Genomic DNA, 17,336 nt, shown 5'->3' with positions numbered 1-17,336 from the left:
TATAAATATATCAGAGGTGCAAGGAGTTATCAGGCTATCATTAAATTATGATAGATCACAGAGAAAAACAAGGATATATAACTAGTGATATTTATCAGTTAATTATGGGGAACAGCAGTGTTCAAGACATCCCTGTGTGCTGGAGATTTACTATGATATTAATACCACTGTTATCTGATATAAAATCATAAATCTATTTCTCGCTTTCAATGTTAGATTATATCTATATCTCATGTTTACATAAACACATTTTTGATTCTCCTACTATTATAAACTCTACCATCCATACACACACACACCCTCCCTTTTTCTCATATACATGTGAAAATTTATATATATATATATATATATATATATATATATATTCCATGATTCTACTCTGTCGTAGAATAACCAATTGTTAAAATTCAGTATATATTTTACCTGTTCTAATGTTCAGTATGATAAAAGCACTGGTGTCAAGGAGGTGTGAACATTAATTTATTAATTGATATATATATGTGTGTGTTTTGCTCTCTTTACTCTGCTCTTGTAAGACATTACAGAATGATAATTTTACTAGAAAATAAGTTAAAAGATAAGTGAATAAAATAATGAATTTAGTGAGAGAAATTAACCAGAAAAATAATTAAGAAATGTAAATTAATTAAGACAAACCTGACCACCAGCTTATCTCATCCATGCAACAATGGATAGATAACCAAACAGCTGTTTTTCAATCAATAGATAGTAACAGGTGTTGTAATATTAACTGCCACCCTTTCTATAGATGTTGTATTGAATTTCTAGTTATAACTTAACTCATAAGAGTCAATATCTTCCAAGATTTGTGTCAAATGTACAATTTTATTTTAGGTTACTATTTAGTTTGAAAAGTTGCATGAAAACAAATTGTTTCCTGAGTAGTTCAATTAGTTTTAATTGAATAAAATGTCAATTTTTTTTTTCTTTTTTTTTTTAATGTAATTCCCTATTATAATATTTCAACAGGTTGAGGAGAATGGTGAGAAATTTAGTTCATAACAACAACAACAAATATATTGAGTTCAATACTCTACTGATACTTATTTTTTCAACTCTGAAAGGATGAAAAGCAAACTCAACCTTGGCAGCATTTGAACTTAGAACATATAGACTGACAAATTGCTGCTAAATGTTTTGTCTGTTGCGCTAACATAATAATAATAATGGCGATGCTGACGGCGACGATGATGACGACTATTATTATCATTATCATTATTATTTTTACTATAGGCACAAGGCCTGAAATTTAGGGGAGGGGATTAGTTGACTACATTGACCCTAGTGTTTCACTGGTACTTAATTTATTAACCCCGAAAGGTTGAAGGGCAAAGTCAGTCTCGGTGGAATTTGAACTCAGAACATAGTGACAGGCAAAATACCACTAAGCATTTCATCCAGCATACTAACGATTCTGTCTGCTCACTACCTTAATAATAATAATAATAATAATAATAATAATAATATGTATAAAACATGGGCTGCAGCAAATATTCTGCTCAATAACAGAGATTTGCTTGTCAGTTGTTTGACCATAACCAGTTGAGCATGCCCCTTAGTAGCTGATGATATGTGCATCTCTGACCATGAGCAGAAGTAGTTGGGGAGTATCATAGCCATGTGTTGAAAGGAATTCTTTGGGGTTTGGATAACTCATCTTTGCAAACATGGGTGTTTCATTCCACATCCTTAAACAACCCTTACACAGGGACTTTTTAAGTGGGATGGGCTACTTGACCTGAAAAAAAATTTAACTGGGCTCCACCTGCAAGGTCAAGTGCTGTTTATCTTGATATGAGATCACCATGTCGTGCACATATAGTTGTGATGCATGTACCTGGTGTACCCTAAATATCAAATGAGTGTCATGATCAGTATACTGAGCTTTGTATATTTTACCCCTAGTGTCACTTTGATGGCATGCACTGCTTTCTCACTCAATAATAATCCTTTCTACTAAGAGTACAAGGCCTGAAATTTTGTTGGGAGTAGATTAGTCAATTACATCAAGCCCAGTGTGTATCTTGTACTTAATTTATCGATCCTGAAAGGATGAAAGGAAAAGTCGACCTTGGTGGAATTTGAACTCAAAACGTAATGATTCTGCCAACTTGCTTCCTTAATAATAATAAAAACAAGGTCAGCCATTTTGGTGGAGGTGATAGTGTTTCACTGGTACTTAATTTATTGACCCTGAAAGGATGAAAGCAAAGTCGACCTCGGTGGAATTTGAACTCAAAACGTAAAGGCAGATGAAATACTACTAAGCATTTCACCCAGCATGCTAATGTTTCTGCTAGCTTGTCGCCATAATAATAATAATAATAATAATAATAATAATGATACAAGTAACTAACAGTTTCAAAAAAAAATATAAAAAATAAAAAAAAATTGGGTGTTTCCATTTTTTGAATCATTAAAAGAAAATATTAGCTTTCATGAATAGTTTATGGTAATTCCATTTGAATAATTGTCTACTCCGTCTGGCTGAGACGCTCAGTAGAGAAGTACATTTCCATATGAAGTATTTTATCTCTTTATAACTAATGTATTGGAACCTATTATAGGGTCTTTGAGGTATCATTGAAGTCTTCATTTTCAAATAGGAATTCAAAAGTAAATACACTGGATTGACTCCTCGATGCTTTTTCCATTAATCTATGAGAATATTTAAGACTAACATTGCATTCTAATGAAACACCTGGCAATTACACACTACCTCTATTGCCTTCCCTATAATTACAACTACTGTGCTATTTAGGGTTGTGCATCTTTTTCAAGGTGTCAAGAGGCAGAACAGAGTTTGTGATAGCTTTTGAACTGTTGATTGTTTGGTTAATAGGACAACGATCTAACATCATTTATATATCATCGGAGACCGCTTATCACACGTTGTGTCAGTAAACCATTTGAGAATTGTCCCTTCGTGTTATGCTTGCCACAATCATCGACTGTTACAATTTGGTCAGTACAGAGTAAAACGAATGTCAATAAACTTATGAATTAGAATGGAGATTCCATAGTTCTAAGTCTAATTCTCAGAGCAGTAATTTTGACACAAAGAGGGCAATGATCTTGGATAACTGTATAGTTAGGTTTGTCCAAGTGCAGATAATTAGTTATGAGTGGGCAGTTAGTTTGTGATATACAACAGATTAAATGACTGATAAATTATTATCAGTATAATTAATATAATCAATGTATGAGGTCTGATCAATAAGTATCAGGACTGTTGCCATAGTAACAAAGCTAAAGCACACAAAGTGAAGCTGCTTGGCAAAGATTGACCTTGAACTTTGCTGTGCATGTGCACTAAGTTTTACTGTTCTAGCTCACTTCCACAGTTTAGAGCAGTGCTTGGAAGGAAGGTGTGTAAAGTGTGATTGTCTCATTGAACATGACACAGAAAGTTGTCATGGTGATTGATACCTGCTCAGTGGCCTAAGCAACGTTGCAAAATGTATATGGAGAGGAGTATATGAGCCACACACAAGTGTATGATTGGTTCAGACATTTCCAAGATGGTCGAAAAAATGTCGATATTGATGAACGTTCTGGGAGACCCACAACCAGCATAACTGAGAAAAACATCACAGATGTGCATGCAGCTGTGAGGAGAAATCATTGAATCACCATTCGTGAGTTATCAGAGGATGTGCAGATCAGTTCAGTTCATTATCCCTGAAGATTTGTGTATGAGACACAAATTTGTGCCAAAACTGCTTTTAGCTGACTGAAATGTTACTCGGGTTTCAAATGCACAAGATCTCCTTGATTGTGTTGAGAACAATGAAAACTTTTTGAAAACTTTAGGTAGGCCCCTGAGCATTTATCACCAAGCTTTTGGTGATATTTGATGTAGATTCTCTACTCAACTTTCTCTGTCATGATCAATGAGACAATCACACGCTATACACCTTCCTTCCAAGCACTGCTGTAAACAACAGAAGGAAGCTAGAATGGTAAAACTTAGTGTTCATGCACAGTAGAGATCAAGGTCAATCTATGCCAAGCAGCTTCACTCTATGCAGTTTAGCTTCGTTACTATAGCAACAATCCGGATACTTATTGATCAGACCACATATATCCAATAGTTTTCATCTCTCAATGATCCAAGTTGTACAATATTCTTCTATATCCAGAGCCATTTAAGAGATAACAGTAACACTTGCAGTACTTTGGTCTAATACATTCACCAGTGAGGGGACCCTCTTCTTGTCACTTGGCCTACTAGAAATAGTAGCTAAATCTACCAGAAATTATGCCCCACTAACTTAAAAATATGCAAGACCAAACTGGATAATGTAGTCCTAGATACAATATTTCTGAAGGAATAAGATGAACTTGTCATAACTTGCTTGTTTTTGATTAGAGAGGTCTTCTTAATCAGTACTGACAATAAGCAATATTTTCTGTTTTCTTTTTTTTTTAGCAGAAAGTGTACCTCTTGCATCTGAAAGGATGAAAGGCAAAGTCCACCTTGGCAGTATATTTGAACTCATTTGTTCCTATGTTCTAAGTTCAAATACTGCAAAGGTCAATTTTGCCTTTCATCCTTTCAGGGTCGATAAATTAAGAAACACTGGGGGTCAATGTAACTGACTATACCCTTCCCCTGAATTTCAGGCCTTGTGCTTATATTAGAAAGGATTATCATAATTGATATTTATATCTTTTCCAATAACAGTACAGCTTGGTGTATAGTAATTAAAAAGTTACCTCATGTTTTACTCAGTTTTCATAAATGAGCTGGAAAAACCCCTCTAAGCTACAGACTCATCGATCAATTAAAATGAAAAACTATTACCATAAGTAAAAGTAATAAATTTGAAGGACGTAAATACTGAATATTGATAACTATTTAGTACGAATCTTATAAAATATTCACAAAAATATAATGCAACAGTTTTTGAAATATTTGCTAAGTGACAGGATATGACACTTTATACCATTTTTTTTAAAAAACATGTTTTGATCTAACTGTTATGCAGATATTTTCAATTTATCAGAGATCATGGATATTTGGGGTTGTGTGTTCAGTATATCAAAAGAATGGGGAAAACATTCAAGCTTGACTTGGATCTACAGAGACTTCAAACTCATCAGCCAGCAAGCTATCCCTCATCACCATACACCCAATGAGAATTATAGAGGTGCTATTATCCAGCTATAGTGTCTATGGGCATACATCTATAGCTGTTATCCTCATCCATAAGGGCTTCTACCAGATTGTGTGGAAGACATTTTTAAAGTCAAAATTGAAGTAAAAGGGCTCTTGAGGTTATTTTACTTTACAGTTATCTGTCTGACTATAAAAATAACATTTACTGCGCCTTAGCTAGGTTTAAAAATGGAGACGAAGATTTTAATATACATATAAACACAGTTGAGACATGTCACTGTTGAAAAGGTTATTTCAAAACATCTTAACATAAAATTCTGACAATATACAAAATTAATATCAGAAATCTTGGATGGTGTGTTCATACAGAACTAGCAAAAGAAGAAATAGGTAAGACAATAAGAATGAAAAGCTATTGAGTCTGTAGGATAAATGTTATCAATGCTGGAAGTAGGAGGAGAGCACATTGTTATTATGTCACTTATAATATTTAAAACTGTTTGGGTCAACAGAAAATACATGAGAAAATTGGAGCCATATATTGATATGACTAGGAGAGTGATATGTAAAATATTGAAAACTGTATAGTGACATCTGTCACCAGTATTGTGAGAAGAGTTCAAAAGACTTTTCCACAACAAGATGAGAATTTCAAAAGTCAATTCTTAGTAACCCTAGTTTGTAATCGTTAATTATGTAATTGTATACTGTAAAATTGTCAGTTGATTTGTTAGCTTCAAGTTTGGAGTTCACTTTCTCCCACAGGCATATTTATGGTGAACTGTTGTTGGCACTCCGTCACTTACGGCATCGAGGATTCCTGTTGATCCGATCAACGGAACAGCCTACTCATGAAATTAACGTGCAAGTGGCTGAGCACTCCACAGACATGTGTACCCTTAATGTAGTTCTCGGGGATATTCAGCGTGATGCAAAGTGTGACAATGCTGACCCTTTTGAGTTACAGGCACAACAGAAACAGGAAGTAAGAGTGAGAGAAAGTTGTGGTGAAAGAGTACAGCAGGGTTCACCACCATCCCCTGCCGGAGCCTCGTGGAGCTTTAGGTGTTTTCGCTCAATAAACACTCACAACGCCCGGTCTGGGAATCGGAACCGCGATCCTATGACCACGAGTCCACTGCCCTAACCACTGGGCCATTGCGCCTCCACTCTATGGTGAACTAATATCTAATAAAATTTAATATTTATTTAAAATCCGTAATAACTAGGGGGTAAGCACCAAATTTGTGGACTGTTATCGTCTGAGAAAAGCTGACATATACTTACGCAATTCAGCATAAAGTAGGATACAATAAAAATAGTGATGGTCTGCATAAGAAGATAGTGAGTCTAGTCAAAGTGAAGTAAATTGGTTTGGCATGATGATCTGTCTCCCTACACCTAATATATTTATTCCATACCATAAAAAAACATATATCTGTCTCTGATGAAGGGCTCTAACCAAAATCTTTAAAGGTTTCTATCCCATACAGCATTACTTGATATGTTTAAATGCCAATGTACTTATTAAGTTCATAAAGTAACTTCAATTGTTAAAATCCTCTGGACCATAGCTTATTTGATATTAGTAGAAAACTAAAGTAGAAATTTATTATAATTTCTATAAGGTACGCAGTATATTGTATTCCAAGAAGATGACTAAACCCCCCTACCATATGATGGCACTGTTATCAACAACTCTTTCAAAGACAATTCCTTCACTAAGAAACCAGGCACACACAAAGAACTTTGATGCAAAGGAGAAAAAATCATAGATATTAAACATACTTTGATGTCTCCTTTAAGATCTCAGAGAACCAAATTGTTTAGATAAATAGAATTATTTCTCAACGCAATATAACAATTTTTACAGCAGTAATTTAATCAATACAGAAAACCAAAGAACCAATGAATATAGATACATCTCTCTCTCTCTCTCTCTCTCTCTCTCTCTCTCTCTCTCTCTCTCTCTCTCTCTCTCTCTCTATATATATATATATATATATATATATATATATATATATATAATGGATGTGTTATATACATAAGTTTGCTATATTCTCATAGTATGTATATATATATATATATATATATATATATATATATAATGGATGTGTTATATACATAAGTTTGCTATATTCTCATAGTATGTATGTATATATATATATATATATATATATATATATATACCATGAGAATATAGCAAATTTAAATGACTAATGGACTGACACAAATCAATATGATGGGGCTATTTCTTCATAAGAGTTTTACATCAGTTGACAACTAATAAAAAAGGTTTACTTTTCCAAACAAAATGAATAGAAATAATAATAAGAAAGCAAATTTATTTAGTTTTATAAAATAATGATAAACTGCTGTTTTGTAAACAAAATAAATAATACTTTGAATAATTATTTTAATTTGTGTAGAAACCAATCTGATCTTGGGACTATTTATTAACTTGTCAAATCATTCACAAAAATCTTTGTCTATTCATCAAAAGATCGCTACTAGCTAATACAGCATAAATACTAATAAAGAGAGACAAAAGCAATAAAGGCAATAACATAAGAGATAAAGCTATATCACTCTAGTAGTATTTGCAAGGAGCTTCCGACAACCACAACAACAACCAAAAATAAAGGAACAACAATGAATAAGAATTTCTTTTGATTGATAGTTGTTTGAGTCTCAGGGGCCTTCAAAACATATCTCTGATAGAATTAGATAATTTCACTTAACTAGGAAAACTTTCAGGTTGAAAACATAGATGTTCCTATAAAAAATATATGGCATGGCTGTGTGGTAAGAAATTTGCTTCCCACTTGCATGGTTCCAGGTTTGGTCTCATTCTATGGCACTGTCTACTGTAGCCTTGGGCAGACCAATGTCTTATGAGGGGGTTTGGTAGATGGAAACTGAAAAAAACCTGTCAAATATATACATGTGTGTATGTGTGTGTGTGTATCTTTGTGTCTATGTTTGTACCCCATCCCCACTGCTTGACAAGCAGTACTGGTGTGTTTATGTTCCTGTAACTTAGCAGTTCAGCAAAAGAGTCCAATAGAATAATCACCAGGCTTTAAAAAAAATATAATTTAAGTACTGGGGTCAATTTCTTTGTAGTAAGTTCTTCAAGGTGATGCCCCAGCATGGCCACAGTCTAATGAGTGAACGAAACAAGTGAAAACAAAAGAAAAATATATATTTGAATGATCAAAAGAGATACTCTCTATCTGTCTGTCTGTCTGTCTGTCTGTCTCTCTCTCTCTCCATCATCATCATCGTTTCTCTTTTTTCATTGTTATGCATGGGTCAAGCAGAGCTTATTGAAGTACATCTGCCATGGCTGGATGCTCTTCCTGTCATCAACACTCGCTTGTTTCCAAACAAGTAAATATTTTCCCAGGGCAGGACGTGTTCTCCTGCAGAATGTTAGAAATGAATGACACTGCTTGTATGGCAGTGACACTCATTTACATCTAGCAGGAAATGCTTAAAACAAGACGACACAACCTTACTGACTCACACTCATGTATACATGCACACATATATGATGGGGCTTCTTTTCAGCTTCAGTCAACCAAATCAACTCACAAAACTATGGTTAGCCAAGGTTTATGGCAAGAGACACTTGCCCTAGGTGCCATGCAGTGGGACTGAACCCCAAATCATGTGGTTGGGAAGCAAACATCTTATATATATATATATATATATATATATATGTATGTATATATGTATGTATGTTTATATATATATATGTATGTATGTATGTATGTTTACATGTGTGTGTGTGTTTGTATATATATGTTTATATGTGTGAGTATGTGTGTGTGTGTGTGTGTATGAAAGATAGTAAGGCACATGCACAACACACAAAGATAGTCTTATTAACACTCTTAATGAGTAAATCTTTGCTAATTAACTGAATGGTCTTTCTATGGATGATGTCCCAGGAGGATGTTTACCTATATAGCAGCATCACCTGTCCAAATATAATGTGAGCCTTATTTGAAATAAGTAATAAGCAGTTTAATTATTCAGTCAATGTATAATGGAAGAATTATAAGAATGGTAATTACAATACACTTTTGCTACTGCTGATAACTTCTTAACACTGAAATTACTGCTTTAATGCTCAAGATAATCACATTTGCATGATTCTATCAACTAAACATTATCAGCTCTAATAATTTTCACTATCATCTACACAAACAAAATTATCCCTTAATCACTTTGTTATTATTTCTCATATCCACTATACTATTGTTTTAGTAATTGATTTAATGATATTAATTGGCAATAATGACATTATTGCATTAGAAATCAATATTATCATTTATAAAATCTGTATTATTTTTTTGATGGATATCTTTATTATCTTGAAGATAGCCATTATCCTTTTTATTTATCATAATTATTAAAGGCCCCAGAAAAGAGAATTAACAGTGTCCTGAGGGCTCTAGATAGCAAAATTGGTGACAATGTTCCATAAGGTGTCTTTGCATTCTAATTTAAAATCCTGTCACATCTGACTTCCCTTTTTATCCCTCTGAGGTCACTTGAATGAAATTTGAGGTTCATTAAATCAATTACATGCTTCTCCAAAATGTGTTGTCTTTTGCCTATATTCATCATCATCGTCATCGTTGTTTAACGTCCGCTTTCCATGCTAGCATGGGTTGGACGATTTAACTGAAGATTGGCGAACCAGGAGGCGACACCAGGCTCCAATCTGATTTGGGAGAGTTTCTACAGCTGGATGCTCTTCCTTATGCCAACCACTCCGAGAGTGTAGTGGGTGCTTTTACGTGTCACCGGCACGAGAGCCAGTCAGGCGGTACTGCCGATGGCCACGCTCGAAATGGTGTATTTCACGTGCCACCTGCACAGGAGCCAGTCCATCGGCACTGGCAACGATCTCGCTCGAATGTCTTACTGGCAACGGCCACACTTGAAATGGTGAACTTTACGTGTCACCTGTACAGGAGCCAGTCCATTGGCACTAGCAACGATCTCGCTCGAATGTCTTACTGGCAACGGCCACACTCGAAATGGTGAACTTTACGTGTCACCTGTACAGGAGCCAGTCCATCGGCACTAGCAACGATCTCGCTTGAATGTCTTTTCACGTGCCACTGGCACAAGGCAAAATGGGTGCCCAGAAATAGACCGGCTTGCTTATATTGGAAATCGCTAATTACTTTTACTATCTGAAGTTACATTTAAGAAATTTACTTTATCAGTATCTGTTCAGCAATAAACATATATTTCAAAAAGGAACAAGAAAATACTATCGTTATTATTTAGACACAAACACTAACAAAACTGTCATGACATATTAAGCAATAAAGTTATTAAAAAAAACAACAGTCACAATCAACATTGGTGTTGTATTGATTAACATCATCATCATCATAATTTGTCATACAGTCTCTTTAATCAATATTTTCACCTTAATAAACAACTTTAGAATATTTTAAATCACTATCTTTGTTTAAATGAGAGAAAAAAGATTGTGTAACCAATTCTTTCACACTAACATCAGCAACATCATCACTGTTGATTAATTTTGATGTTTTATGTGTTTTAAGCACATTTCATATCTCCTATATAACTATACTACAATACTGATAAACTGGAGAAAAACAATGTCATCCTAGTATAAAATCTCCAAACTAACCAATAATTAAAAAGTGTCAAACATTTGTCCCACAGTCCAGATTCAGTCCGCAACAAGATTTATTAGAGTCCCTGACTCAGTTTTGTAATTTAAAAAAATCATTATTTTTTTTTTAAATTTCAAAATATTCTGTAAAATATATTTCCTTAACATATTTCAAAGTCAGAGCCCTACTAGAATTGTGATTAACACTGGTTCTGATTTGTCAAATGAGAATACTTAAGGATATTTTCTGTTATCTCAATTAATATAAAAGAAGTTTATGAATCCACATACTTAAGGATGTGGCCTATCTCCCCTTTACTCAGTCTACACATGTTGAACCAAATAAAAATTTTTTTCTTTTTCTTTTTTGTTTTCCCAAATCTATGTTTGTGTTCAAATAGATTTTGGTAGTATGTATGATATTGAAAGGTTTTGCTGATGAAAGCATGCAAGCTTTCTATCAAGCATTTGCTTTTCCCAAGAATTGTATGCTCTTATTTAGACAATTTCTAACTCCATTCTCATTCTAAGGTCTTAATAGGAATTTTTTTTAATACTATATTGTTGAGTTTTTCTCATACATTTTTGTACACAAACTTTGTTAACATTTTATATTCTTTTCTTTATTGTTCATAAAGTTGTCATAATGTATATTGACCCTCTATCCATTTATGTAGGCCTGCATCATGAATAGGGCTCTTAAGAATAATTATATGGCCTATGAGATTTAGTTTATGCTTCAGTGCAGCCCACAAGGCCAAATGAGTTTGTCATGCCTACTCTGATTCATAATATATCAATGAATACTAATTGTAAAATAAATCATATCCAGCACTATCCTAGGTATGTGAAATAATTCAAACAGATCAGAGTCAATGAGAAGAAATATTAATGAGAAAGCACAGTCAAATCTTCCTCATATCATCTTTCTATCATCTTGTAAGAAAGATATATTGAATAATATGGTCTATCATACACTGTCTGAAAGAAGATGGGATGCAGTGAATTCTGCTTGATCAGAGCTGAAGTAGGTCTAAACAACCACTGAATATGAAATGAAAAATAAACTGTAGTATATGTACTATGAACGATTGGCTTGTGCTGTAAGTAAGTCATTCATCCACTCTTTTTCAGTTTTTATTCTCCTCAAGTTGTTCAGGCATACCTTTGTCACTCTCAACATCACATATCCAATGAACTAGGTGGTAAGTCATTGGAAACTTACTACCAATGAAATAATTGTTCACAAAATGCAGGATATAAATTTAAACCCCTCAGCATTCAGATTATTCTGTTAAATGTAATACTTGTTTATTTACATTGTTTTAAATTAAAAATGCATTATCTTGTAGCTTCAAGATTTTCATTATGTGTTTGTTTATTCTTAGATTGACATTGTAGCGTATTTGACATGACTTATCCAGTCAGTTTTAATGTAAAACAGGTAGAATATTTCAGCCGGATATGGTCAGTTTAAATGCTAAATGACTAAAAACACAAGAAATTAAAAAATTTTTAAGGTAAGCTTTGCTATCAATATAGTTAGCCTTTCAACCTCAATGAATGATTTCCCTATGCTCTTGTAGGTAGATCAAGTTAACAAGGAACAGATGGCTTATCACAGGAAATGTTATGAGGGAAATGATGCCAAACTTTAATGGGTGATTTAAATGATTATCTGATAATCTGGATATTATTTTCAAAATTTTACACACTTCATTTTCTGCAGCCTCACAGTAAAATGATGATGATCTGTGATGGAAGAAAGAAAATACAGAAATAACTGAAAGCAATACTAGACATGTGTTGAGAAAACTATCATGATACTTTACCAATGTAACTGTTTTAGTTTCAATACATGACCTCTGGTCATTTGCCAACCGAACTATTTCTAAAAACTAATCATAGGTTTAAGAAATCTAATTTGGTTTAATTAGTGCAGTTAATTACATTATGGGTGATAAATTCTTTTACAAAATTAGTTTGGTGAGCTGGCTGAAACATTACAGTGTTGGAAAAAATGCTTTGCTGCATTTCTTATAGTTCTATAGATTCTGAGTTCAAATCCTCTGAAGTTCAACTTTACTTCTCCTCCCTCTAGGCTTGATGAAATACAGTACCAATCATGTACTGGAGGTTAAGGATATTGACTAACCTTCTCCTTCTAAAGTTGCTGGTCTTGTGCCTTAATCAGAGACATCATTTGTTATTTTTTATATTGGATTGAAGTAAATTAGCAAATAATTATTTCTTAATTGTTATTTTACAATAACAGTTCAAATTGGCACATGTTCTCAATAAAAGAGCATTTTGAAACCTACATTAATTTGTGACCAATAATCATGAAATTTTAAAAAAAAACGAACAAATGGGACCAAATTGTAAATTCCAGTTACGTTCTGATTGGAATGTTTATCATTTGGCCATGATATTATTTAATGACTAAGCACCCATATATATATATATATATATATATGTGTGTGTGTGTGTGTGTGTGTGTGTGGTGTCATATGCTTACTGACAGCTCTGTACTCTTAACCAAACATAAGAAACAGCTCTACCAAGAAGTCTTAAAAATTAAACCAATTCAAATCACTTTGAAAATATTGAATCAACTAATTACGTCAAAGGTTCAGTTTTCATCAGATCAATTTTGGTCTTACTGAAAAACTATAGTTGACATTATTAAGTAGAGAAAGCAAAAGTCTCGATCTGTTGAGAAAGTTGTTGGGTTGTGATATGAAAGTCAAAGAGTAATAACAAAATAAATAAGTAGAAAAATATTTTATCAGAAGTCCATCACAAAATCATATCTAATGATATTGGTTTAATGTAGTTCTTTTACAGAATATAGTTTTCGAAATAAGAAACCAAATGTCAACTCTCATGATGAGAAATACAAGCAATATGGGAAGTAATGGTTGTAGTTTAATCAACTGTCACTTGTAAGATCTAAAACATTTATGGTAAAGTCTACTTAGTTGCCAATTTTTTTTTACTAATAATCTAAAATATATTTACTAAGAGGTATATGTGTATGTATAAATATATATGTGTGTGTGGTCCAAAAAAAAAAACAAACAAACTCAGAGATGATGTAGAAGAACAACAAACATGGTGTATTAGGCTTACATTCAGGAAACTTGGAAGTCTTTAATGTTTTGAGCCTATGCTCTTCTGCAGAAAGGATAGATAAGGAGAAGAAAAAACAACAAACAAAAACATGTCTGAATTAAACAGTCGGGAAGAGAAGAAAGTTGGTTTGAAGCATGGGTGACAGGGGTACCAACAGTAACCTGGTGTGTGCGTGTGTGTGTACATACATACACAAACACACATGTTGAGTGAACAAAAGAAAGTAGCAGTCTACACATTTAATTGGAGTAGCTTGTATTTTATATATTAATGTGTTTTAATATTTTACTCACACACACAATACGTTATATATGACATATACACATAATAGGCACAGGTATGTGCATTCTTTGCAACTACATAGTTCCTATTGAGTGGTGCCTTGGGTGTCTTCTACAACAGCCTTGGTCTGATCAACGCCTTGTCACTGAATCTTGTAGATGAAAATGTCATCTCACATACATACATCTCCTCCTCCTCTTCATTAATATTATTATTATTAAGGCAGCAAGTTGGCAGAATTGTTAGCATACCGGTTGAATTGCTTAGTGATATTTCGTCCATCTTCATGTTCTAAGTTCAAATTTCACCAAGGTCGACCTTGCTTTTCATCCTATTAGGGTCGATGAACTAAGCACCAGTAAAACAGTGGAGCTGATGTAATTGACTCGTCCCCTCCTCTGAAATGTCAGACCTTTTGTCTATAGTAGAAAGGATTATCATTATTATTATTATTATTATCTAACATCCTTTTTCCCACACTAGAATGGGTTGGATGGTTTAACAGGAATGGACAAACCAGAAAGCTTGGCCAAGTTTTACGTAGAAAAATTGTGTTCACAAGTAGAAGTACAACTGCTACGATCTCCATCCGGATTTTTATAACCTGGTCTGCTTTCTGTATGGTTGTTAATTGACTCTTATACTGAGTACTATTATTAGTTATGAGCTGCAGGGCAAATATAGGAGAAATAAAGATAAACTCAGGTTATCTATTACTTGATACAATAAAGTGTTTGCTGAGGATGTATTGTGATTGAGCTTCTGCACATATTTGGAACATCTCTCACAGAGCTCCAACAACCATAATGAGGAAATGCACATAGGAACTTTAATATGAACTTGTAGTTATCCTTATTCTTGCTATGTATGTGTGTGTATGTGTACATCTTTAAGTTTCTCACTACTTGACAACTTGTGCTTGTTTGTACATACCCTTGTAAATTAATGGTTCAACAAAGAGACTTATAGGATAAGTACCAAACACACACATTCATACATGAATGAATGGATGGGAAAGTTGATAACAGCAATTGTTGAAAGAGTAAGCAGTTAGACATAAATAATTCTGTTCAAGAGTATCTAGAAATGCTATGGCTGTTCTCTTACTTTCTCAGAGAAGCAAGATCCACTGTGCAGACATGTTGACAGAATTCGAATGCTGCAGCTTGATTAATGTTAGCATGACTATAGAAAGATGTATTTATGGCTGTAGTGTTGATCTGGAAAGTTATATTTTCCATACATGAATAACTAACTTTAACATTGTGAAAGTTAAAGAGATTAGGGATTTGTGTAAAGGTGGAAATGATGATGTATTTTCCTGGCTGTCTATGTGATGACTTTTAGGTTGTGCGATAGATTAAATTAGATTATTCTCCTCTTCTTAGGTCTACTCTGCAGTGTGGTGGTTCAGCCTTCTGTATGTAAAGTAATTTTTTACTGAAATCATATTACGGATAGTCAGTGCAACCAACCATCCAGATTCCAGAATAATAATGAATGCTAGCAAGTCACTGTTAAACAACAATTTCTGTTGGTTAAAAAATGGTGAGGGAAAGCCCTTGGTAAATGTGTCTAAGGAGAGATATGATGGGGGCAGATAAGGATGTTTGTAAAGGATGTTGATACAATGTTCTAGGCCTCTGAATAACTTCTCTTGTATTCATGTCTAATAAGAAAAATACACACTTTGTCTTTCATAATGGGTTTTCCTTCTCCTGTTTGGAAAACCAAACATTGCACACACACTTTCTTTCTCTCTCTCTCTCTCTCTCTCTCTCTCTCTCTCTCTCTCTCTCTCTCTCTCTCTCTCTGTAACGCATTTACATACACAATCCTTGCACCAAGAAATAGAGGCAGCCAGTTAATCATGATATACATAAAGAAATATGTCCTATTACTTGAAATTACACAAAACAGTACCTGACAGCAGTGATATACAGAAAAGAACTCTCTCTCTCTCTCTCTCTCTCACACACACACACACACACACATACACATATATATCAACCTAAGCTGTCAGCAGTCTGAACATAATTCTTTATCAATGAATGAAGAACTGTAGTTAGGTATTTTATTTAGCTGTTTCAGGCAGACAACATACTAAAGGACAGCTGGTTCACTAAGTAATGGATCTGTCAATTTAGCTGCTCACTATATCTGTGTTTTTTTTTGTTTTTTTATTTTTGTGTGTGTATGTTCTTAGAAATTACTATGTGGACAGAAAGTAGCTTTTTCTCTTTACACTTCATTTAAACAGGAAATAGAGGTATAAACATAAGTGTACATCATTATATTGTTGTTCAATTGAAAACAATGTTAGAAGCCCGATCTGACAAGACTGCATTGATATGTTCAATTGTTATGCTGCATTACCATTTCCTCCTTTCCAGCTTTGACATTATTTTGTTAAAAAGGCAAATTAAAATGTGGAACACGGTGCCATGTTTAGACTAGTAAATGATATTAAAGAAAAGGAATAAAGCAAATGCTTTCTTTGGGAAAATAGAACAGATTTTTGACAGAAATTTCTAAGTAGTTTTTTTTTTTATACTGCAAAATACATTACACACACACACATGTATATATGTATAAATGAGATGTTTGCCAAATTGTTGACAACAAAAATATATCATAACACAAAAATTAATCAATTTATTTTTATTTTAAATTTCATTTTATATTCTTTGTTCAATTCAATTAGATTTTCCTTTTTTCTAAGCAAAACTAATGAGACTTAAGATTTAAGATCTTTTGACTGGTTTCACTCCAGATTGAACCTGCTGATCACTGGTATCCTAATGTAATTTGTGTTGATTTTCAGTGATAATTATATTTTTATAAATTCTCAAAACAAACTGCAAATTTCTACATGTACCTTGATAACATTGCAGGAGTTTTCTTGTCAATTTTTTTAAAGTTTAGTTTTATTCTCTATAACTTAGCATTTTAGACTTTTGCTACTCCTATTACAAATGATATTATTTTAAAATTTAAGGGCCTAGATATTGACAAAATCACTAAGTTAAGATAGTCTAGAATAGTGTCAATCTATTGACGTAGTATATAGTAAGCTAGTATAATCCCAATTATCTTCAACACAGTCTA

General features: G+C 33.4%; 1 protein-coding gene across 23 annotated transcripts in view; it reads right to left on the bottom strand.

The window, feature by feature from the left end:
* The window catches only part of LOC106874003 (Kv channel-interacting protein 4), a 484,491-nt gene that overhangs the window by 92,233 nt on the left and 374,922 nt on the right, over window positions 1-17,336 (bottom strand). Inside the window, exon 1 of one of the 23 annotated variants that reach the window (XM_089366112.1) lies at window positions 658-831. The exons of 20 other annotated variants lie outside the window; for them this stretch is intronic. In XM_089366112.1, the coding sequence (XP_089222238.1) occupies window positions 658-682 (25 nt within the window). In that variant the 5' untranslated portion in view covers window positions 683-831. Of the gene's footprint in view, window positions 1-657; window positions 832-17,336 lie in introns of those variants that run through there. 2 more of the 23 variants (XM_089366110.1, XM_052974225.2) reach the window with 2 other exon arrangements.

The sequence above is a fragment of the Octopus bimaculoides genome, chromosome 18 (assembly GCF_046866305.1).
Source record: "Octopus bimaculoides isolate indiv1 chromosome 18, ASM4686630v1, whole genome shotgun sequence".
In the NCBI taxonomy this organism is placed as follows: Eukaryota; Metazoa; Mollusca; class Cephalopoda; order Octopoda; family Octopodidae; genus Octopus; species Octopus bimaculoides.
The sequence above is the reverse complement of the archived record's forward strand: the minus strand, read 5'-3'. Positions and strand labels throughout refer to the sequence as shown.